A 24,125-nucleotide genomic window follows, 5' to 3' on the forward strand; every position below is an offset into this window, starting at 1 on the left:
AAACGTATCGGTGCTCATCGGCCATAAACATTACACAACAAGTTGGAAATCGCAAATTCAACAATGAGTGGTTTGGAAAGAATCAGTGGCTAACTGCAAGCTTCGCAAAGCAATCACTAGCCTGCTATTCAGTGGAGTGGTTGTGTGGTCCAAGTCTGGGTTTAAGGGTCTCTTTTCCAAGCTTAAAAGGATAAACATTCACTCGTAACACACCATGGGCCAGAAAAGGTTGAATACATTGGCCATGCTGTCAATCCAGCATGACTTCTGCCGCGTTCAAAACAACTGGGAACTCTGAAAAAAAAATCTCAGACGAGGAAAATACTTTTTGAACAGTCATCCAACTCAGAATTCCAAGTCGGAAACTTGGGCCTCTTTCTAGACCTCCAACCTGAAGATCACTAACGTCATGAATGAACATCGTTTTTTTTGTTGAGTTCCCAGTTGTCTTGAAAGCACCATAAATCCTGAGAATGCCAGACTTTGATGACAAAATTTGCCCACAAGAAGGACCGCCGTGCCACCTTCCTATTCAAATGAGCACAGCACAACAAGGTGAGTCCAAAAATTTATTGTATGCTGCTGCATAAATGATGTAATATGTCAGGGAGATATTTATACTGTAGCTAAGAAAGTAATACTAAGTGTATGTTGGTAGTAAGCTCTTAGTAGCCCATGTGCCTCACCCTAATAATCTGGTCCCTTTCCCTCTCATAACTTAGCCTACTTTTCTGACTTTGTGGTGCACATGTAGCCTATAGCCTGTTTTAGACAAATGTCATCATTGAATATTGTAAGAGCTTTCTTTGTCTGCTTATATGCCCCCTTTATTTATCCTACGGTTCTGACTTGGTGTACAGGGACAAAACTGTAAGAATGGACCATGTTCTGAATTCTGTTGCTGTACATTTGAAAAATGCTGAACAAATTCATATTGACTTTGTCCGTCTTAGCTCGCTCATTAATATCTTAATCAGAATTACGGATTGCCTTTTATCTGCTCATCGTTCCCTTATGCCATAGTTTGTACATTTCAATTGTCAGTAGAAACCACATTTGTTTAAGCAAGTCAGCCATATCAGCTATGTTTTTTTTAGAAAGGCAGTAAATTATGCTGAATGAACTGTTTCGCTGCAAGACAAGGCTCCGCTGATAGCCAGCAGTGGTAAGGATTCACTCCATGGTGCTGAAAAGAAAGCTCTGATATTGGGACATCCTTATGTAGGCCCTAACAGTTTGTGGGCACCGTTTGTCACCCTTATAGTGCAATTAATGTATTGTTTAGTGTTGGGTTGTGTAGTGGCTTTGCTGGCATGCATCTAAAAAAATATTGTTTTGTTTGCCCCACCAAGATTTACATGCTAACATTGCCACTGCTAACAGATATTGTAGAGTTTATGACAATTTGGCACTCTACAGGGGAATATCATGAGGCAATATCTAGGGCTCGTCAATGTCTAATCTTAGAATACATTATGGTGTCTGAAAGAGAGGACATAGTAATTCATTTAAACTGTGTTTTACACAGAGTCTTCACAATAAAATATGGTGCAGAAGCTATTGAATTTATTTGATGTAGAAACCCAACAGAAAACACAGTGACATTCATTCAAGGGCGCCAGAAATTCAAAAGCAAGGTCTTGTTATGCAACTGTGTGTGTGTGTACCCTGGGGAGACAAATCCTGATAAATTCAAGACATTGAGCCACTATTACCTTGGGTTTAGAGATTACTATCTCTATAATGCCATTTGTCAAGGTGCAGTTAGTTTTTACCCGGAACTATGTATGCAGCTGTATTTTCAGGACGAGACACTTTGGACGGAACACATGATAATCGGTTAGTTTTTGACGTATGATTTACATTTGTTTCAAGTCTTCCACTATTGTTTTGAAATGTAATCTGCCTTCAGGCATGGCAAGTACCACATTTTTCAGAATAGCTAGCTAACTTAGTTTGTCTAATAATTAACTTTAAAGCTTATAAACCTAACCAGTTGAGCGAGGTATCTAGCTAATCCTGTTGAATTAATTTGTCAACAAACGCACCCACGGTCATCTGCAGCACTGTGGCTAGCACATTCACGTAGCTACTACACTGTGGATGGTTAACTATCTAGTAGGGGAACAATTGTACTTTTAATGAATGACTGTGCGTTTATTTAATTACTAACGCTAGCTAGCTACCTATTTGCAATGTACCAGCTAGCTGATTAATTGTGTTTTCATTATTGTGTGACAACTGGAGAGCACACACCGCCGGAAGAGATGAAGTGATTGATAATCCCGCCCGTAATCCATTCCTGTCCTAGTGCCTTGTCTATTCTGCGTTTAACGTTATGACCATAGCTCAGTCTGGACCAAACTACAAGCTAGTCTCCCTAGCCGCCTACCAAAGAGACATTTCCTGGACGATTTGTGAAAATGAGCACTCATAAAGCTGCGTTGTGCAAGGTCCAGATGTTAAAGTTATTTCTGACTTCGCCAAGGTGCGTGAGGATCACACGATTCCATGGTAAGAAGGGGGGGCAAACAATGGACATTGCTCGCCAAGTGCATGCAGTAATTCACCCTGCCTAGTGTAAAACGACACGTCTACAGGTCTGGACAGAATAGTGATTTAGTAACAGCTATTTATATGTCTGACACTAGCCTATATGGACAGATAAAATGACCATGTAGTGACAGAATGAGTTAGCTACATACATGGGTCGTCATTGTTCATTCTGGCATGTGCCTATACAGGTGTGTGTGGACTTTCCACATCCACACCTGCCTCCAGCCCCAAGGTGTGCATAGTTGGAGGTGGCCCAGCTGGCTTCTACACTGCACAACACCTAGTCAAGGTGGGTGATGTCTTAGTGCTACTGTCCCCAAGATTTGAACCATCGGGTAGATGCTTCCCTTAGGCACAAATCTTGGATCAGAGCTTTCTTTCCCAAAATCCGGTTCCAATTTATTGCCCTTCTCCCTGAAGTGTGAACTAGAGAGTCCATTCCATGAGGGGAAGTTAACAAGTGCAGACTTCAGGAAGGATAGAGATTAGATAAAAGGGACAGCAGCCAATGTGTACTTTACACCCAGAGTTTCTCCAATCCCCACCTACAGTAATCCACCAGACCCAGGTCTTTGTTGTGCTACAGCTCTGTATTGTTTACATAGCTGAGAATTTGGTCGTCACTAGTTACCACAGCCACAAAGTCTCTAAATTATGGCTAAACCATCATTTCTACAATGTATCTTCTTAAAATCTGATTTTACCTTTTACCTTAACCATAGCCCAAGATGTACTCTTAAAGTTCAGACACACCGGTAAGATTGTCACATTTTTGCCTTCCGACAGTACTTCTGAACAGGGCACCTCTGAACAGGGTGTCAGCAGTCAATCTTTTTTGTGTTCACACAGCAAAGACCTTGGACGTTGTCAGCCACTCAGCCTTGTTAAAATACTCCAAACCAGAAGGTGTCAGTAGCGTTGTTTGGTAATGCATATCCGTGTGTGTTCCTTATGGTCTAGATTCCAAGCTATCTGTTCTAATGTTGCTATTTCGTAGAAAGCCCTTGATGATACTAGCCAGATTGCCACATCTAGATGACCACCTAGGAAGATGGCGAATAAACAATTTAATTCACTCTCCATAATCCCTTACTGCCAGTACCATCCCATAGCCAAATGGTTAGCTAGCTACTAAATGTTATCATATTCGCTAGCTAGCACAACATAGTGCAGTGTCCGAGTTAGTGCAGCTATCTCGGCAGTTAACAAAGGCAGCTGTTTCATGGAAAGTAGCTAATCCATTGTTATTTAATTATAATGTCATCACTATCTACAGTGTTTAGCTAGCTTGGTGGAAGTATTTAGTGTTGTATGCATTGCATCTGTGCACTTAGCTAGCTGCCATCCCATAGTCTACATTGCATATGAAGTGTGACTGGCTCATATGTGGATGTATGGAGAAAATACCATCTTTTTTTTGGGGGGGGGGGGGGTGTCTCTGGTTGGCTCAAAGTCAAGTTGTTGGCCACCGACGAGCATTGCATTAGACAAATCGGTAGGTTCGTCGCTACTGGGAAAGAGAAGGAACGGCCTCCCACTGTGATAAGTACCTATCGGCAGTGAGATTCCCGGTGTGCTTAATTCTTTTAAGGAGCCTACTGTTACTCCTTAAGGTCCAAGGACCAAATGTTATTTTCAGAGGTAGACTGGCTCTGGCAGACAAATACTCATCTAAACGTGAATCGATTCTCAATTGTGATACGGTTCTAGAACATAAAGCCCCATACTTTCATTTTTATTTTTTATTTTTTCACCTTTATTTAACCAGGTAGGCCAGTTGAGAACATGTTCTCACTTACAACTGCGACCTGGCCAAGATAAAGCAAAGCAGTGTGACAAAAAACTAAGAGTTACACGTGGAATAAAGAAAAGTACAGTCAATAACACAATAGAAAAATCTATATACAGTGTGTGCAAATGGTGTAAGGAGGTAAGGCAATAAATAGGCCACAGTAGCGAAGTAATTACAATTTAGCAAATTAACACTGGAGTGATAGATGTGTAGATGATTTTACTAGCGTTTAAGAGCAGTTGGAAGCCACAGAAGGAGTATTGTATGGCATTGAAGCTCGTTTGGAGGTTTGTTAACACAGTGTCCAAAGAAGGGCCAGATGTATACAGAATGGCGTCGTCTGCGTAGAGGTGGATCAAAGAATCACCCGCAGCAAGAGCGACATCTTTGATATATACAGAGAAAAGAGTCGGCCCGAGAATTGAGCCCTGTGGTACCCCCCTAGAGACTGCCAGAGGTCCGGACAACAGGCCCTCCGATTTGACACACTGAACTCTATCAGAGAAGTAGTTGGTGAACCAGACGAGGCAGTCATTTGAGAAACCAAGGCTGTTGAGTCTGCCGATAAGAATACGGTGACTGACAGAGTCGAAAGCCTTGGCCAGGTCTATGAAGACGGCTGCACAGTACTGTCTTTTATCGATGGCGGTTATGAGATCGTTTAGTACCTTGAGCGTGGCTGAGGTGCACCCGTGACCAGCTCGGAAACCAGATTCCACAGAGGAGAAGGTACGGTGGGATTCGAAATGATCAGTGATCTGTTTGTTAACTTGGCTTTCGAAGACTTTAGAAAGACAGGACAGGATGGATATAGGTCTGTAACAGTTTGGATCTAGAGTCTCACCCCTTTTGAAGAGGGGGATGACCGCGGCAGCTTTCCAATCTTTAGGAATCTCGGACGATATGAGAGTTTGAACAGACTGGTAATAGGGGTTGCAACAATGGCGGCGGATAGTTTTAGAAAGAGAGAGTCCAGATTGTCTAGCCCAGCTGATTTGTACGGGTCCAGGTTTTGCAGCTCTTTCAGAACATCTGCTATCTGGATTTGGGTGAAGGAGAAGCTGGGGAGGCTTGGGCAAGTAGCTGCGGGGGGGTGCGGAGCTGTTGGCCGGAGTTGGTAGCCAGGAAGAAAGCATGGCCAGCCGTAGAGCGACGCTTATTGAAATTCTTGATTATCGTGGATGTATCGGTAGTGACAGTGTTTCATAGCCTCAGTGCAGTGGGCATCTGGGAGGAGGTGCTCTTATTCTCCATGGACTTTACAGTGTCCCAAAACCTTTTGGAGTAAGAGCTACAGGATGCAAATTTCTGTTTGAAAAAGCTAGCCTTTGCTTTCCTAACTGACTGTGTATTGGATTATTGACTTCCCTGAAAAGTTGAATATCGCAGGGACTATTTGATGCTAGTGCAGTACGCCACAGGATGTTTTTGTGCTAGTTGAGGGCAGTCAGATCTGGAGTGAACCAAGAGCTATGTCTGTTCTTAGTTCCACATTTTTTTAAAGGGGCATGCTTATTTAAGATGGTGAGGAAATTACTTTTAAAGAACAACCAGACATCCTCTACTGACGGAATGAGGTCAATATCCTTCCAGGATACCCGGGCCCGTTCGATTAGAAAGGCCTGCTCGCAGAAGTGTTTTAGGGAGCGTTTGACAGTGATGAGGGGTGGTCGTTTGACCGCGGACCCATAACGGATGCAGGTAATGAGGCAGTGATCGCTGAGATCCTGATTGAAAACAGCAGAGGTGTATTTGGAGGGCAAGTTGGCCAGGATAATATCTATGAGGGTGCCCATGTTTACGGATTTAGGGTTGTACCTGGTGGGTTACTTGATCATTTGTGTGAGATGGAGGGCATCTAGCTTAGATTGTAGGACGGCCGGGATGTTAACCTCTCTTGGGCAGGTGGGACGCTAGCGCCCACCCACGGTTCACACTATTCAACAGCCAGTGAAAAATCAGAGCGCCAAATTCAAAACCACAAAATGTCATAATTCAAAGTTCTCAAACATACGATTATTTTACACCATTTTAAAGGTACACGTCTCCTTAATGTAACCACATTGTCCGATTTCAAAAAGGCTTTATGGCGAAAGCATAAAGTTAGATTATGTTTGGACAGTTCCAACACAAGAAAAAGCACACAGCCATTTTCCTAGCAAGGACAGGCGTCACAAAAACCAGAAAACCAGCTAAAATTATGCACTAACCTTTGACGATCTTCATCAGATGACACTCCTAGGACATCATGTTACACAATACATGCATTTTTTTGTTCGATAAAGTTCATATTTATATCCATAAACCCCATTTTACATTGGCGCGTGATGTTCAGAAAATATTTTGCCTCCAATACTTTCGGTGAATCAGCACAACAATGTACACAAATACTCACCATAAACGTTGATAAAATATTAAACTGTTATTCAAAGAATTATTGATGAACATCTTTATGCAAACGCTGTGACAGATTTCAAAAAAGCTTCACGGCGAAAGCACACTTTGCAATAATCTGAGTACTGCGCTCAGAAAAATACACTAGGCAATACAGATACCCGCCATTTTGGAGTCATCTAAAATCATAAATAGCATTAGAAATATTCACTTACCTTTGATAATCTTCATCAGAAGGCACTTCCAGGAATCCCAGGTCCACAATAAATGTTGTTTTGTTTGATAAAGTCCATAATTTATGTCCAAATAGCTCCTTGTTGTTAGCACGTTCAGTTAGCTACTCCAAATGTAGGAAGCGCGTGGAAAATGTCACGACGAAAGTAAAAAAAGTTCTATTTACGTTCGTTCAAACATGTCAAATGTTGTATAGCATCAATCTTTAGGGCCTTTTTCACTTAGAACTTCAATAATATTCCAACCGGACGATTGCAATGTCTTGAAAAACGTTTTTGAACACAGCTAACTCTCACGTGAATGCGCGCCAATGAATGCCAGTACTTTCCTGAGTCAACAACTTCCATAGACGCCTCAAACAACTTTCTAAAGACTGTTGACATCTAGTGGAAGCCTTAGGAAGTGCAAAATGAACCCTAAGTCACTGTGTGTTCGATAGGCAATGACTTGAAAGGACTACAAGGACCAGAATTCCCACTTCCTGTTTAGATTTTTCTCAGGTTTTTGCCTGCCATATGAGTTCTGTTATACTCACAGACATCATTCAAACAGTTTTAGAAACGTCAGAGTGTTTTCTATCCAAATCTACTAATAATATGCATGTTCTAGTTCCTGGGCCCGTAGTAGGCCGTTTAATTTGGGTACGTTTTTCATCCGGCCGTGAAAATACTGCCCCCTACCCTAGAGAGGTTAAGCATATCCCAGTTTAGGTCACCTAACAGAACAAACTCTGCAGATAGATGGGGGGGCAATCATTTCACATATGGTGCACTGCTGGGAGCTGAGGGGGGTCTATAACAGAACTCAAGTCCTTTTGTTTAGCTGACCTAGAATTCCTTACAATCAAATGCCGACCGCATTATCTACCAAGAGAATTCTCTTCGATTATAATCACAGTCGTGTATATCCCCCCCAAGCAGACACCTCGACGGCCATGAAAGAACTTCATTGGACTCCACATATCCCGAGGCTGCATTTATTGTAGCTGGGGATTTTAACAAGGCTAATCTGAAAACAAGGCTCCCTGAATTTTGTCCGCATATGGAATGCGTGACCCTGGCTGGCAAAACTTCTGCAACGCATACAAAGCCCTCCCTCGACCTCCTTTCGGCAAATCTGACCACGACTCCATTTTGTTGCTCCCAGCCTATAGACAGAAACTAAAACAGGAAATGCCCGTACTCTGGTCTGTTCACCGCTGGTCCGACCAATCTGATTCCACGCTTCAAGATTGCTTCGATCACGTGGACTGGGATATGTTCCGGATAGCATCGAACAACATTGATGTATACGCTGATTCGGTGAGCGAGTTTATTAGCAAGTGCATCGGAGATGTTGTACCTACGGCGAGTATTAAAACCTTCCCCAACGAGAAACCGTGGATTGATGGCAGCATTTGAGCAAAACAGAAAGCGCGAACCACCGCTTTTAATCAGGGCAAGGTGACCGGAAACATGACCGAATACAAACAGTGTAGCTATTCCCTCTGCAAGGCAATCTAACAAGCTAATCGTCAGTATAGAGACAAAGTAGAGTCGCAATTCAACGGCTCAGACACGAGAGTATGTGGCAGGGTCTACAGTCAATCACAGACTACAAAAAGAACCAGCCCCGTTGCGGACCCCGATGTCTTGCTCCCAGACAAACTAAACAGCTTCTTTGCTCTCTTTGAGGACAATACAGTGCACCGACACGGCCCGCTACCAAAACCTGCGGGCTCTCCTTCACCGCAGCCAACATGAGTAAAACATTTAAACGTGTTAACCCTCGCAAGGCTGCCGGCCCAGACGGCATTCCTAGCCGTGTCCTCAGAGCATGCGCAGGCCAGCTGGCTGGTGTGTTTACGGATATATTCAATCAGTCCCTAAAGCTAAGGTAACTGAGCTGAACGACTATCGCCCCGTAGCACTAACTTCTGTCATCATGAAGTGCTTTGAGAGACTAGTCAAGGATCATATCACCTCCAGCCTACCTGACACCCTAAACCCACTCCAATTTGCTTACCGCCCCAATAGGTCCATAGACGACGCAATCACACTGCCCTAACCCATCTGGACAAGAGGAATACCTATGTACGAATGCTGTTAATCGACTACAGCTCAGCATTTAACGCCATAGTACCCTCCAAACTCGTCATTAAGCCCGAGACCCTGGGTCTCGACCCCGCCCTGTGCAACTGGGTCCTGGACTTTCTGACGGGACGCCCCCAGGTGGTGAGGGTAGGAAACATCTCCACCCCGCTGATCCTAGGCTTGATTACCAACAACGACAAGACGGCCTTACAGGGAGGTTGTGACGGCCCTCGAGTGTGGTGTCAGGAAAATAACCTCACACTCATCGTCAACAAAACAAAGGAGATGATCGTGGACTTCAGGAAACAGCATAGGGAGCAGCCCCCTATCCACATCGACGGGACAGTGGTGGAGAAGGTGGAAAGTTTTACGTTCCTCGGCACACACATCAGACAAACTGAAATGGTCCACCGACACAGACAGCGTGGTGAAGAAGGCGCAACCTCAGGAGGCTTAAGAAATTTGTCTTGTCACCAAAAACACTCACAAACTTTAACAGATGCACAATCAAGAGCATCCTGTCGGGCTGTATCACCGCCTGGTACGGCAACTGCTCCACCCAGAATTGTAAGCCTCTCCAGAGGGTAGTGAGGTCTGCACAATGCATCACCGGGGTCAAACTACCTTCCCTCCAGGACACCTACACCACCTGATGTCACAGGAAGGCCAAAAAGATCATCAAGGACAACAACCACCCGAGCCACTGCCTGTTCACCCCGCTATCATCCAGAAGGCGAGGTCAGTACAGGTGCATCAAAGCTGGGACCAAGAGACTGAAAAACAGCTTCTATCTCAAGGCCATCAGACTGTTAAACAGCCATCACTAACATTGAGTGGCTGCTGCCAACATACTGACTTAAATCTCTTGCCACTTAATAATAAAAAATTGGATGTAATAAATGTATCACTAGTCACTTTAAACAATGCCACTTTATATAATGTTTACATACCCTACATTACTCATCTCACATGTATATACTGTACTCTATACCATCTTGCCTATGCCGTTCGGCCAATGCTCATCCATATATTTATATGTACATATTCTTATCCATTCCTTTACACTTGTGTGTGTATAAGGTAGTTGTTGTAAAATTGTTAGATATTACTGCATGACCGGAACTAGAAGCACAAGCATTTCACTACACTCGCATTAACATCTGCTAACCATGTGTATGTGACCAATAAAACTTGATTTGATTTGAATAGGCGGCAACAGCGATATACTTTTTTCTCTAGAGATTACTTTTTAAAGTTAGAAGCTCAAACTGTTTGGGCATAGACCTGGAAAGTATGACAGCCTGTAAAGTTCTATCTTTGCAGTAGATTGCGACTCCTCCCCCATGCATTTTACAAATGCAAAATATACACTTACTGTACGCTGTTTTAACCGGCTTTATCACAGTTGCAGCCGACAGTATTTTTCAGTGACGACACGTTTCTGGTAGCCTTCTTCCGTTACACACAGGTGTTCGGCGCGTGCTAGATAACGGGACCACCTGTGCTAATTAGCTGTCTTTTGTCTGTCTTCCGGTAAACAAGCACTGTAACATGGAGATATGGCCATGTAGCAACACTAACCCTATATAGGTGTGTCTCAATTTAACATTTAGTATTTTGAAAATTATTTCAAAAAACAAAATGCTTTCAAAACCATACCGCAAGCGATGTGTGTTAATGTATAGACAGACTGTCGGGGCTCTTAACAAAACTCCCCGTACAGAAGACGCCTTCGTCCAATTACTTTTATGTGTAATTTAATGGACTAACCTTAACCACAATGCTAACCTTATGCCTAACTATAAATTAAGATCAAAAAGCTCATTTTTATGTTATGATATTGCCCATTTTGACTTTGTGGCTGTGGTAACTAGTGACAACTCTTTTTACTAGAGTAGTTTCACTGTCGGCTTCAGATAATGGTTTGCACTTCTCAGAAGACCCCTGAATTGTAAAATACAGGTAAATCCATTTGAATTCAATCACTTATTTTTTTGTGAACTTTTTAAGAACTTTATAACATCAATTATCTAAAAAGGCATCAACTAAAAAAAAAATGCATACTAAATAGTTTGACAGCCCTGTTTGTAAGCTTTTAAATGGCAGCAAATCTCAACAATTTATCTTTTCCAGTGATGAAGACATGGATGTCTCATGGTAGGGTAAACAAAATAGGTCAACTTTGAGCACCTTTTATCTCTTGAATGTTCTGGCATTCAGGTACCAAAAGTAGCTTTCTGAGCTCTTCTACAATGGGCAAATATATATGGAAGGTTTCGTTCATATCAAAGTGATGCTGTCAAAAAGTGATTGAATTCAAATGGATTTACCCATACTTGGTGATATTAAGAGATCATCTGAGAAATTGTATGTGCACAATTGCCTAATTTGCCTGGAACATATTTTTACAGGCAGCTACCGAGCCTGCTCGTAAACCAGGAAATTACGTCATCAATTGCTGATCACTTTATCAATAGCTCTCATTTGTATTGTGGTACATACAGTATATAGCGACTGGCTGCTACTTGTATATTTCCCATGTGTAAAGATAGCATTATTTGGGGTCCACGGTTGTTAAATGGCATGAATACATTTCCTGCACTTGCACACAAAGCCCTTATTTTAAAATAAAAGCCAACAAGTCTGACACTACCCGACAGTGTTGCTCTAGAAATACTGTCGGGTCAAATATAGCCCTGCCTACGTCAATAGCCTTCCCTGTTGCTCAGTTGGTAGAGCATGGTGTTTGCAACGCCAGGGTTGTGGGTTCGATTCCCACGGGGGGCCAGCACAGAAACAAAAATGTATGAAATGAAATGTATGCATTCACTACTGTAAGTCGCTCTGGATAAGAGCGTCTGCTAAATGACTAAAATGTAAATGTAATAGAGTAAAACTAAAGTAGTATGCAGGCCTGGGCAACGCCAATCCTCAGGGGCCTGATTGGTGTCACACTTTTGCCCCAGCCAACACACCTGACTCCAATAATCAACTAGTCATGATCTTCAGTTAAAAATGCAATTAGTTTAAATCAGGTGTGTTTGCTAGGGATGGGGGTAAAAGTGTGATACCAATCAGGCACCCGAGGACTGGAATTTCCCAGGCCTGAGTCAGTGTCAACATATGTTTGGTTCATACTGGCATGTTTTTAAATGTAATCAAGACTTTATTGTGTGTCTGTAAAAGACTCGGACAGATGTTCAGGTGGACATCTACGAGCGTCTACCCGTCCCCTTCGGCCTGGTCAGATTTGGGGTGGCCCCCGACCATCCAGAGGTCAAGGTCAGTATTAATTGATTAAATGATAGCCAGACAGAAGCAGACAAAATTATATAATTTGTTGAATCATGGCATCTCTCTTTCTCTCTCCTCCCTCTTCTCCTCTCTCTTTTTTTCTTGTCTCATCAGAACGTCATCAACACCTTCACCCAAACGGCCCAGCATGCCAGGTGTAGTTTCCATGGCAATGTGAGAGTGGGGAAGGACGTCACTGTGGAGGAGCTTCAAGAAGCCTACCACGCTGTGGTGCTGGTGAGACTACACCCCAAAGAGATCTACACCCCTAAATCACTATGTGTGTGTGTGTGTGTGTTGGTTTTGTGTCTTTAAGTGTGAGTATTTATGTGTGTGTGTTTATCCGTAGAGCTATGGAGCGGAGGGGAACAGGACTATGGGTGTACCAGGGGAAGACTTGGCTGGGGTGTACTCTGCCAAAGACTTTGTCGGCTGGTACAATGGGCTGCCTAGAAACAGAGAGGTATGTTGTCCTAACTATTTACAAATGTGTTAGGAGAAAGTACTGAGCTTTTAAATCACAGGCTTTGACACACATTTCAGTGATATACAGTGCCTTCTGAAAGTATTTAGACCCCTTAACTTTTTCCAAATTGTTCCACATTCCACATCCTTATTCTAAAATGTTATACATATTTTATTCCCCATGTCAATCTACACACAACAACCCATAATTACAAAGCAAAAACAGGTTTAGACATTTCTGCTAATTTATGAAAACTGTAAATATCACATTTACTTAAGTATTCAGACCCTTTACTCAGTAACTTCTTGAAGCACCTTTGGCAGTGATAACAGCATCGAGTCTTCTTGGGTAGAAGCTACAAGCTTGGCACATCTGTATTTGTGGAGTTTCTCCCATTCTTCTCTGCAGATCCTCTCAACCTTTGTCAGGTTGGATGGGGAGCTTTGCTGCACAGCTATTTTCAGGTCTCTCCAGAGATGTTAGATCGGGTTCAAGTCCGGGCTCTGGCTGGGCCACTCAAGGACATTCAGAGACTTGTCCCGAAGCCATTCCTGCATTGTATTGGCTGTGTGCTTAGGGTTGTTGTCTTGTTGGAAGGTGAACCTTCGCCCCCAGTCTGAGGTCCTGAGTGCTGTGGAGCGGTTTTCATCAAGTACTCTGTACTTTGCTCCGTTCATCTTTCCCTCGATCCTGACTAGTCTCCCAGTCCCTGCAGCTGAAAAATATCCCCACAGCATGATGCTGCCACCACCATGCTTCACCGTAGGGATGGTGTTAGGTTTCCTCCAGACGTGACGCTTGGCATTCAGGCCAAAGAGTTCAATCTTGGTTTCATCAGACCAGAGAATCTTTTTTTCTCAAGGTCTGAGAGGCTTTAGGTGCCTATTGGCAAACTCCAAGTGGGCTGTCATGTGCCTTTTACTGAGAAGTGGCTTCCGTCTGGCCACTCTACCATAAAGGCCTGATTGGTGGCGTGCTGTAGAGATGGTTGTCCTTCTGGAAGGTTCTCCCATCTCCACAGAGGAACTCTAGAACTCTGTCAGTGACCATCGGGTTCTTGGTCACCTCCCTGACCAAAGCCCTTCTCCCCGATTGCTCAGTTTGGCCGGGGGGGCAGCTCTAGGAAGAGTCTCTGTGTTTTCAAACGTTTTCCATTTAGGAATGATGAAGGCCTCTGTGTTCTTGTGGACCTTCAATGCTGCAGAATTGTTTGGGTACCCTTCCCCAGATCTGTGATTCGACACAATCCTGTCTCGGAGCTCTACGGACAATTCCTTTGACCTCATGGCTTAGTTTTTGCTCTGACATGCACTGTGAACTGTGGAACCTTATATAGACAGGTGTGTGCCTTTCCAAATCATGTCCAATCAATTGAATTTACCACAGGTGTACTCCAATCAAGTTGTAGAAACAGCTCAAGGATGATCAATGGAAACAAGATGCACCTGAGCTCAATTTCGAGTCTCATAGCAAAGGGTTTGAATAATTATGTAAATAAGGTATTTCTGTTTCTAAAAACCAGTTTTTGCTTTGTAATTATGGGGTATTGTGTGTGGATTGCTGAGGAAAAAAGTTTTATTTAATCAATTTTAGAATAAGGCTGTAACGTAACAAAATGTGGAAAAAGTCAAGGGGTCTGAATACTTTCCGAATGCACTGTACATAAATCTGTCTCTCGGTCCCTCTCCGTCTCTCTTTATCCATCCTACTAGCTTAGGCCGGATCTGAGCTGTGAGACGGCTGTAATTCTGGGGCAGGGTAACGTGGCACTGGATGTTGCGAGGATGCTGCTATCTCCTGTAGATATTCTGAAGGTAAGATATGTTTGCCTGACGACTCACCCTGAATTTAATTCTGCTGCTCTATCGCTCTACATTGTCTGAAACTGCCATCCTAGAAGTTGTTTGTGTTGACCTCAAAATGAGGGCCATTGTACAAAACTAATTAAACAGCAAATGGGTCATCTCTAATAAATCTAACCAATCACAATATCAAAGTTGATAACATCATCATGTAGGCCAGCTCTGGGCCAACCCATTGGTTTCTGGGACCAATCGGAATGCTCAGAATATGTTTGCATTCTAGAGAACGTAATGGAGGAAAGCAAATCCGGACTCATTGTGGAGAAGACGTGCTAGTTTGGCCAGAGCAATGTGGAGTCAGGCTAGAGATATGCTGCCATGCATCTGCCCAAATGCATTCTATATCTGATCTCTCTCTCTGTCAAAGCCTGAATCCTACCATTGTGTATAAAATGTTAAAGCACACAGAAAGAAAACAATCCATATCTGCATATCTCTGGATTAGAGGTCGACCGTTTATGATTTTTCAACGCCGATACCGATTTTTGGAGGACCAAAAAAAGCCGATACCGATTAATCGGCCGATTTTTCATTGTTACGTACGTGTGTGTGTGTGTGTGTGTGTGTGTGTGTGTGTGTGTGTGTGTGTGTGTGTGTGTGTGTGTGTGTGTGTGTGTGTGTGTGTGTGTGTGTGTGTATTTGTAATAATGACAATTACAATAATACTGAATTAACACTTTTATTTTAACTTAATATAATACATCAATAAAATCAATTTAGCCTCAAATAAATAATGAAACATGTTCAATTAGGTTTAAATAATGAAAAAACTAAGTGTTGGAGAATAAAGTAAAAGTGCAATATTATGTGCCATGTAAAAAAGCTAACGTTTAAGTTCCTTGCTCAGAACATGAGAACATATGAAAGCTGGTTCCTTTTAACATGAGTCTTCAATATTCCCAGTTAAAAGTTTTAGGTTGTAGTTATTATAGGAATTATAGGACTATTTCTTTCTATGCCATTTGTATTTCATATACCTTTGACTATTGGATGTTCTTATAGGCACTATAGTATTGCCAGCCTAATCTCGGGAGTTGATAGGCTTGTAGTCATAAACAGCGCTGTGCTTCAAGTATTGCGAAGAGCTGCTGGCAAACGCAGGAAAGTGCTGTTTGAATGAATGCTTACGAGCCTGCTGCTGCCTACCACCGCTCAGTCAGACTGCTCTATCAAATATCAAATCATAGACTTAATATAATAACACACAGAAATACGAGCCTTAGGTCATTAATATGGTCAAATCCGTGAACTATCATTTTGAAAACAAAATGTTTATTCTGTCAGTGAAATACGGAACCGTTCCGTATTTTATCTAACGGGTGGCATCCCTAAGTCTAAATATTGCTGTAACATTGAAGGTTGTGCAATGTAATGTCATAATTATGTACAATTCTGGCAAATTAATTACGGTCTTTGTTAGGAAGATATGGTCTTCACACAGTTCACAACAAGCCAGGCAGCCCAAGCTGCTGCGTATACCCTGACTCAGCTTGCACAGAACGCAAGGGAAGTGACACAATTTCCCTAGTTAAAAGAAATTCATGTTAGCAGGCAATATTAACTAAATATGCAGGTTTAAAAATATATACTTGTGTATTGATTTTAAAGAAAGGCATCGATGTTTATGGTTAGGTACACAATGGTGCAACGACAGTGCTTTTTTTGCGCTTGTTAAATCATCACCCGTTTGGCGAAGTTGAAGTAGGCTGTGATTCGATGATAAATTAACAGGCACCGCATTGATTATATGCAACGCAGGACAAGCTAGTTAACCTAGTAAAATCATCAACCATGTGTAGTTAACTAGTGATTATGTTAAGATTGATTGTTTTTTATAAGATAAGTTTAATGCTAGCAAGCAACTTACCTTGGCTCCTTGCTGCACTCGCGTAACAGGTAGTCCGCCTACCACGCACTCTCCTCGTGGAGTGCAATGTAATCGGCCATAATCGGTGTCCAAAAATGAAGATTACCGATTGTTATGAAAACTTGAAATCTTAACCCTAATTAATTGGCCGTTCCGATTAATCGGTCAAACTCTACTCTGGATATATAATTATTACTAAGTGTCAGGTGTCTCCATGTCACCCCTTCTCTGTCTCATTCCTGTGTAGAAGACTGATATCACCCAGCATGCACTAGATGCCCTGGCAGAGAGCAGTGTCCGCAGGGTGCTCATTGTGGGGCGCAGGGGACCCTTACAGGTGGCCTGCACTATTAAGGTGAGGCTCTGACCCCTAACACTTAACCCCTGACCACTACAGTGGGCTGCAGAACACAGGTTGATATCTCACATTTGATGATTCACATTTGATGATTAACATTGTATGTATTTTTATTGTCCAAACATTAAATTATGCAATCATATTTATGAGGAATTGAAAGTTCCAAGTGCAATTGTTTTGTTCTGTAAATCAGGGAGTATTTATTACTTCATAGTACTTGAGTTGGTTTTGCATAGTGTGATTCTAGATTGTGGGACAGATTGTGGGACAGTTTCCATTCACAACATACAATTGACTGTGACAGTTTGTCATGTGAGTATATGTGCCAAAGGTTGAGCCTTTTATCTGCCTAAACATCCCCACATCTTTATAAATTAACTTTCCCTCAGATCAGGTCAGGGATAATGATTTATATATACACTAGGTGACTGATGGGGGGGGGGGGGGGCGCGCTGTGTTGAAACCACCGTGCCTCCAACTTGGCAATCCCCTATCGTTGTAACAAATATTTTGGAAGTTAGAGAAATGCATTTATTAATGTCTTCATTTAGTTTTTTTCCCACATTTATTCGATTAAAGAAAAATGTATGCATAGTGTTAAAATATGTGAGCAAAACATTTAAAAACATGAAACATTACTCCTGTCTAACTTTTTCTACTTATAATTTGTTCTACTTCTTTGACGAACACTTAAGGCAACTAAGTTACAAATAGTTAAGAGTTGCGTTCATAACCATCACCTGTAGTATGTAGTTAAATCAACATTTATTTTTGCAAACACTCGTGGGTGTTTTATTTGTTGTTGTGTCTAGGAGCTGAGAGAGATGGTGAACCTGCCTGGCACCAGACCAGAGATGGAGGCGTCTGAGTTTGAGGGCATAGCAGAAACTCTTAAATGTGAGACACGGCTGTTTAGTTCCTCTTAAGGTTTCTCTCATTAAAATCTTCTGCTATTGACTTTTATCCTTGTTCTTAGTAATGTGATGTCACACACTGCCCTTCACAGGCCTCAACAGCATCTGTAAACCCTTCCCCCTTCCTAAGGCCTCCATTGCTACCATCTATCTATCTGACAAGGAACATGCTCCAAACTCCCCCCTCAATCATGTCAGAACTCTGCAGACCAGCAGCAGTATATGTCTGCTCTACCATAACCCAGATCGTCAATGGTTACAGAATCAGATTAACATCATTTGTAAATTCTCCCTTGCTGGTTTGAAGACATCTCTCTCTCTGCCTTCCCATCAACCTGTTCCCCATGATGAACTGTCTCTTATCTAGACTGTCCGCTCTGCTATCACAGTCTTGCGACGGCATTTCAGAAGTCTGAATTATTTACTCTATTGTCAGTCACATATTCACAGTATTTTCTTAACCATATTGAGTATAGGACTATGGATTTTCATCTTACATTTTGAGTCATTTAGCAGACACTCTTATCCAGAGCAACTTACAGGAGCAATTAGGATTAAGTGCCTTGCTCATCGCAGATTTTTCACCGACCCAGCAACCTTTCGGTTACTCGCCCAACGCTCTTAACCATGCACTTCTAAGTGGATGACATAATGGAGATTACCTATTGGAATGGTGCTTTTCCAGACAGCCTGAGGGATTATTTTTGCACGTAAATAGGAGGGAGTAAAAAAAATGAAACAAGTTTGTGACATGAAGAAGCTAGTTTGGCAACATATGGTGTCTCTAGAAAAGTCCCTGAAAGTGTCAACCAACAGTTAGTGTAGATTCCTATGTGTGTGGGCTGTCTTATTTGTGTTTATGCCTGAACTGTAGGTATGTGTTGATACTTGCCCCCTAGGTTTTGTTCAACTTGTTTATTTTTGTCAGTATAATTCTTATCTGTGCTGGAGTTTCTGTTGAACTGAATATTTGACTGTAATTGTGTGTGTGTCCTCTCAGCGCTGGTCAGGCCCAGGAAGCGTCTGACCGAGCTGCTGCTGAAGGCTGCAATAGAGACTCCAGGGGAGGAGGAGTTAGAGAAACGGAACAGGGCAGAGCGGGCCTGGGGATTCCGCTTCCTCCGGAGGCCCCTGGAGGTCCTCCCCTCCACTGACCTCATCAGGGCCGCAGGGATACGATTGGCTGTCAACCGGCTGGAGGTGAGCCGGGTGCTTTAGGAATAGATATACTGTAGGATCATCTCTTGAGCTTACCCTCTTGCCTCTGTTGTAATTTATTGTCCTTACCTTCCCAGATAAACCCAATAAAACCTTTTTCATTAAACACAAGACAAGGCCATGTTGTCTGAAGCTGGAACAGAGAAGCGCCTAGGTTAAGCTGGCCCCGGCCTCTCTCTGCCTCTCCCCAGGGCGACGGTGAGGGGGTGAGGGCAGTGGCCACCGGTGAGGTGGAAGATGTGGAGTGCGGCCTAGTCATCAGCAGCATCGGCTACAAGAGCCTTCCCATCGACCCCGCCGTCCCCTTCGACGCCCGTAAAGCCATCATCCCCAACACTATGGGCCGCGTGCAGCAGACTGCAGGTGTGTATGGGTGCGTTCGTCTGCCTGCCTTAAACACAAGCTAATTGGAAAGATAGGCCCCATTTCCCCCCAAAAGGTGTGTATATATATATGTAAGTATTTTCATTTGTTTTTAATTCAGATAGGGCTAACATGAATGGAGAGAGGTGACCCAGAGGGAGATACAGAATAGCAGTGGGGTCGGGATTCTTACCCACGCTAGGGTGGTGGATATATGCCGCAGGCGGTGGGGTTTCGATGATCGACCTCAAACCACTGTTGAGGTCTGAGAAGAACGTCTATCCCCTTTGGATTGAACTGTCCCCTTTTAACGTGTGTGTGTGTGTGTGTGTGTGTGTGTGTGTGTGTGTGTGTGTGTGTGTGTGTCGGCAGGTCTGTACTGCAGTGGCTGGGTGAAGAGGGGTCCCACGGGGGTGATAGCCACCACTATGAACGACAGCTTTGACACAGCCAGGACTCTGCTACAGGACATTGGCAAAGGAACACTGGATGTATCCACCGTCAAGCCTGGCTCACAGGGGGTCTCCGCCCTCCTGGAGAAAAGAGGTACTGCAACTCTTTAGCACTGTGATTATTGAAATGATTCGATTCACTTCAAATAAAAATGTTCCTGTGAGGAAACTTCTTGTGTGCAATAGTACGTACAGTAAATGCAATACAGCAGTGTACCGGTGTTACGCCTGCAGTGCTATATTTGTGTTTTAACTTCTTGCACGTACTATTTACATCAGGGATAGGCAACTTTGATGGGAGTGGGGGCCACAAAAATTCTGAATTCATCATGAGGGGCCACCGATCCTCTCGGGTCGGCGTACCCACATGTGCATTTCTGTTTTACAGCTAATTACCTGCAATTATACACGTAGATGATGTGAGCAAGACCTCTAAACAGGTCAACGTTCACAAGGCCGCGAGGCCAGACAGATTACCAAGATGTGTACTCCAAGCATACGCTGACCAACTGGCAAGTGTCTTCACTGACATGTTCAATCTCTCCCTACCTACATGTTTCAAGCAGACCTCCATAGTTAGTCCCTGTGCCCAAGAAAGCGAAGGTAACCTGCCTAAATGACTACCATTGGTAGCCATGAAGTGCTTTGAAAGGCTGGTCATGGCTCACATCAACAACATCATCCCGGATACCCTAGACCCACTCCAATTCACATACGGCCCCAACAGATCCACAGATGAAGCAATCTCAATCACACGCCACTCTGCCCTTTCCCACCTGGACAAAAGGAACACCTATGTGAGAATGCTGTTCATTAACTACACTGCTCAAAAAAATAAAGGGAACACTTAAACAACACAATGTAACTCCAAGTCAATCACACTTCTGTGAAATCAAACTGTCCACTTAAGAAGCAACACTGACTGACAATAAATTTCACATGCTGTTGTGCAAATGGAATAGACAACAGGTGGAAATTATAGGGAATTAGCAAGACACCCCCAATAAAGGAGTGGTTCTGCAGGTGGTAACCACAGACCACTTCTCAGTTCCTATGCTTCCTGGCTGATGTTTTGGTCACTTTTGAATGCTGGCGGTGCTTTCACTCTAGTGGTAGCATGAGACGGAGTCTACAACCCACACAAGTGGCTCAGGTAGTGCAGCTCATCCAGGATGGCACATCAATGCAAGCTGTGGCAAGAAGGTTTGCTGTGTCTGTCAGCGTAGTGTCCAGAGCATGGAGGCGCTACCAGGAGACAGGCCAGTACATCAGGAAACGTGGAGGAGGTCGTAGGAGGGCAACAACCCAGCAGAAGGACCGCTACCTCCGCCTTTGTGCAAGGAGGAGCAGGAGAAGCACTGACAGAGCCCTGCAAAATGACCACCAGCAGGCCACAAATGTGCATGTGTCTGCTCAAACGGTCAGAAACAGACTCCATGAGGGTGGTATGAGGGCCCGACGTCCACAGGTGGGGGTTGTGCTTACAGCCCAACACCGTGCAGGACGTTTGGCATTTGCCAGAGAACACCAAGATTAGCAAATTCGCCACTGGCGCCCTGTGCTCTTCACAGATGAAAGCAGGTTCACACTGAGCACATGTGACAGACGTGACAGAGTCTGGAGACGCCGTGGAGAACGTTCTGCTGCCTGCAACATCCTCCAGCATGACCGGTTTGACGGTGGGTCAGTCATGGTGTGGGGTGGCATTTCTTTGGGGGGCCTCCATGTGCTCGCCAGAGGTAGCCTGACTGCCATTAGGTACCAAGACGAGATCCTCAGACCCCTTGTGAGACCATATGCTGGTGCGGTTGGCCCTGGGTTCCTCCTAATGCAAGACAATGCTAGGCCTCATGTGGCTGGAGTGTGTCAGCAGTTCCTGCAAGAGGAAGGCATTGATGCTATGGACTGGCCTGCCCGTTCCCCAGACCTGAATCCAATTGAGCACATCTGGGACATCATGTCTCGCTCCATCCACCAACGCCACGTTGCACCACAGACTGTCCAGGAGTTGGCGGATGCTTTAGTCCAGGTCTGGGAGGAGATCCCTCAGGAGACCATCTGCCACCTCATCAGCAGCATGCCCAGGCGTTGTAGGGAGGTCATACAGGCACGTGGAGGCCACACACACTACTGAGCCTCATTTTGACTTGTTTTAAGGACATTACATCAAAGTTGGATCAGCCTGTAGTGTGGTTTTCCACTTTAATTTTGAGTGTGACTCCAAATCCAGACCTCCATGGGTTGATAAATTGGATTTCCATTGATTATTTTTGTGTGATTTTGTTGTCAGCACATTCAACTATGTAAAGAAAAAAGTATTTAATAAGATTATTTCTTTCATTCAGATCTAGGATGTGTTGTTTAAGTGTTCCCTTTATTTTTTTGAGCAGTATATACCTCAGCGTTCAGCACAATTGTGCCCACAAAGCTAAGGACCCTGGGACTAAACACCTCCCTATCCAACTAGATCTTAAACTTCCTGACGGGTTGTCCCTAGGTGGTAAGGGTAGGCAACAACACATTTGCCACCACTAGTGTCATTAGTTTTCATAACTGTGACCTTAGTTGCCTACTCTCTGTAAGCTGTTAGTGTCTTAACGACTGTTCCACAGGTACATGTTCATTAATTGTTTATGGTTCATTGAACAAACATGGGAAACAGTGTTTAAACCCTTTACAATGAAGATCTGTGAAGTTATTTTGATTTTTACAAATTATCTTTGAGAAAAAGGGACATTTCTTTTTTGTTGTTGCTGAGTTTACATTACAGTGGAGATACATTGTTATTATTATCCCTTTATCTTTAGTCAGGCTCAGTTTATGGCATCTTAGTGACAGAGAAAGGTGTGTATGGAGTCAGCAAGATTACTATTGGCCTTAGGGGATTTCCAGCCGTTATGTAAATCAGGGATGGGCAACTGGCGGCCCGTGGGCCCTTTTGAATGCCCTCGGATCAAACATTATTTTTGAAGATCTGTGAAGCTATTTGAATTTTTACAAATTATCTTTGAAAGACAGGGTCCTGAAAAAGGGACGTTTCTTTTTTTGCTGAGGAATAAGTATCAACTTCCACAAGTGTTAGCGTCCACCTTAATATTTTACAAAAACAACCTACCTCCCTGTGCATGACTGTAGGTGTGAAGCCAGTTTCGTTCTCTGACTGGGAGAAGATCGACAGTGAGGAGACGAGGAGGGGAGAGACCAGGGGAAAGCCCAGGGAAAAGATGCTGGACGTGGGAGAGATGCTGCAGGTAGCCCGGGCATAGGGACAAGGGACCACACACACAGGTCATAGGGACCAGAGGACTCGACAGCCAAGAAGTGAATAAGAACCACTGACCACACACACACACAACTCTGGTCCAACCCCACTTTTTATGCCAGCTACAGGCCACGAACTTGTCTATGGTACTATGCATTAGTATATTTTTTTTGTTTGCTATGATTAACTTTGTTTTGGATGTGTTCAGAACAAGGTTAAGGGCATAGAGCTTGTTGGACACTAAAAAAGCTTTGTTGTAGAGCATTTAACACAAAATCCAGGGAGTGGCCAGCTGAGTACAAGTTTATCATCTGCATGTATGGATGAGAGAGTGTCCTATTGCCTGACATATGTTGTTGATGTAAATTTAGAAGAGCGTGGGGCCTAGGATCGAGCCTTGGGGTACCCTCTTGGTGACAGACAGTGGCTAAGACAGCAGATGTTCTGACTTTATACACTGCACTCTTGGGGTGGCAGGTAGCCTAGTGGTTAGAGCATTGGACTAGTAACCGAAAGGTTGCAAGATCGAATCCCCGAGCTGACAAGGTAAAAATCTGTTGTTCTGCCCCTGAAAAGGCAGTTAACCTGCTGTTCTTATTTTCTTTATGTGGGTGTGTTGGTTAACAATGTCACTGAAATCATGTCATAGGTATGCTTGTAATTATTAAGGATTGGAAAGTTTTTCAGGATACAAAGAAATGGAGGCAAGCACATGAAACCTGTTTGACTGCTTTCCACCCTACACTGGGAGATAAATTTACCTCAATAGCACAATAATCTAAAACGAGGCCAAATCTACACTGGAGTTGCTTACCCTGACAGTGAATGTGGCCAAATTAGTTTTGACTTAAATCTACTTAAAATATGGCAAAACCTGAAAATGGTTGTCTAGTAATGATCAACAACAAATTTGAAGAATTGTTTTAATAATGGGCAAATATTGCACAATCCAGGTGTGTAAAAGCATTGACTCTGGGGTGTGAATACTTACATAAAGGAGATCTGTATTCATTTACTTACA

General features: G+C 43.4%; 1 protein-coding gene across 3 annotated transcripts; it reads left to right on the top strand.

The window, feature by feature from the left end:
* Window positions 1-1,808: 1,808 nt before the first annotated feature.
* fdxr (ferredoxin reductase) lies at window positions 1,809-24,119 on the top strand. Of its 3 annotated transcripts, XM_014179492.3 has the most exons (13): window positions 1,821-1,839; window positions 2,248-2,514; window positions 2,745-2,845; window positions 12,235-12,330; window positions 12,457-12,579; window positions 12,692-12,805; window positions 14,521-14,622; window positions 16,785-16,892; window positions 17,708-17,792; window positions 18,810-19,009; window positions 19,219-19,390; window positions 19,763-19,936; window positions 22,978-24,119. In XM_014179492.3, exons 2-13 carry the CDS (start codon window positions 2,424-2,426, stop codon window positions 23,106-23,108), a joined length of 1,497 nt encoding a protein of 498 aa, XP_014034967.1. In that variant the 5' UTR covers window positions 1,821-1,839; window positions 2,248-2,423; the 3' UTR covers window positions 23,109-24,119. The 3 variants fall into 3 exon arrangements, with proteins under 3 accessions (XP_014034966.1, XP_014034971.1, XP_014034967.1); XM_014179491.3 differs by having other exon boundaries at window positions 1,809-2,514; XM_014179496.3 differs by lacking the exon at window positions 2,745-2,845 and having other exon boundaries at window positions 1,809-2,514.
* Window positions 24,120-24,125: the final 6 nt, after the last annotated feature.

The sequence above is a fragment of the Salmo salar genome, chromosome 28 (assembly GCF_965601325.2).
Source record: "Salmo salar chromosome 28, fSalSal1, whole genome shotgun sequence".
NCBI classification, from domain to species: domain Eukaryota; kingdom Metazoa; phylum Chordata; class Actinopteri; order Salmoniformes; family Salmonidae; genus Salmo; species Salmo salar.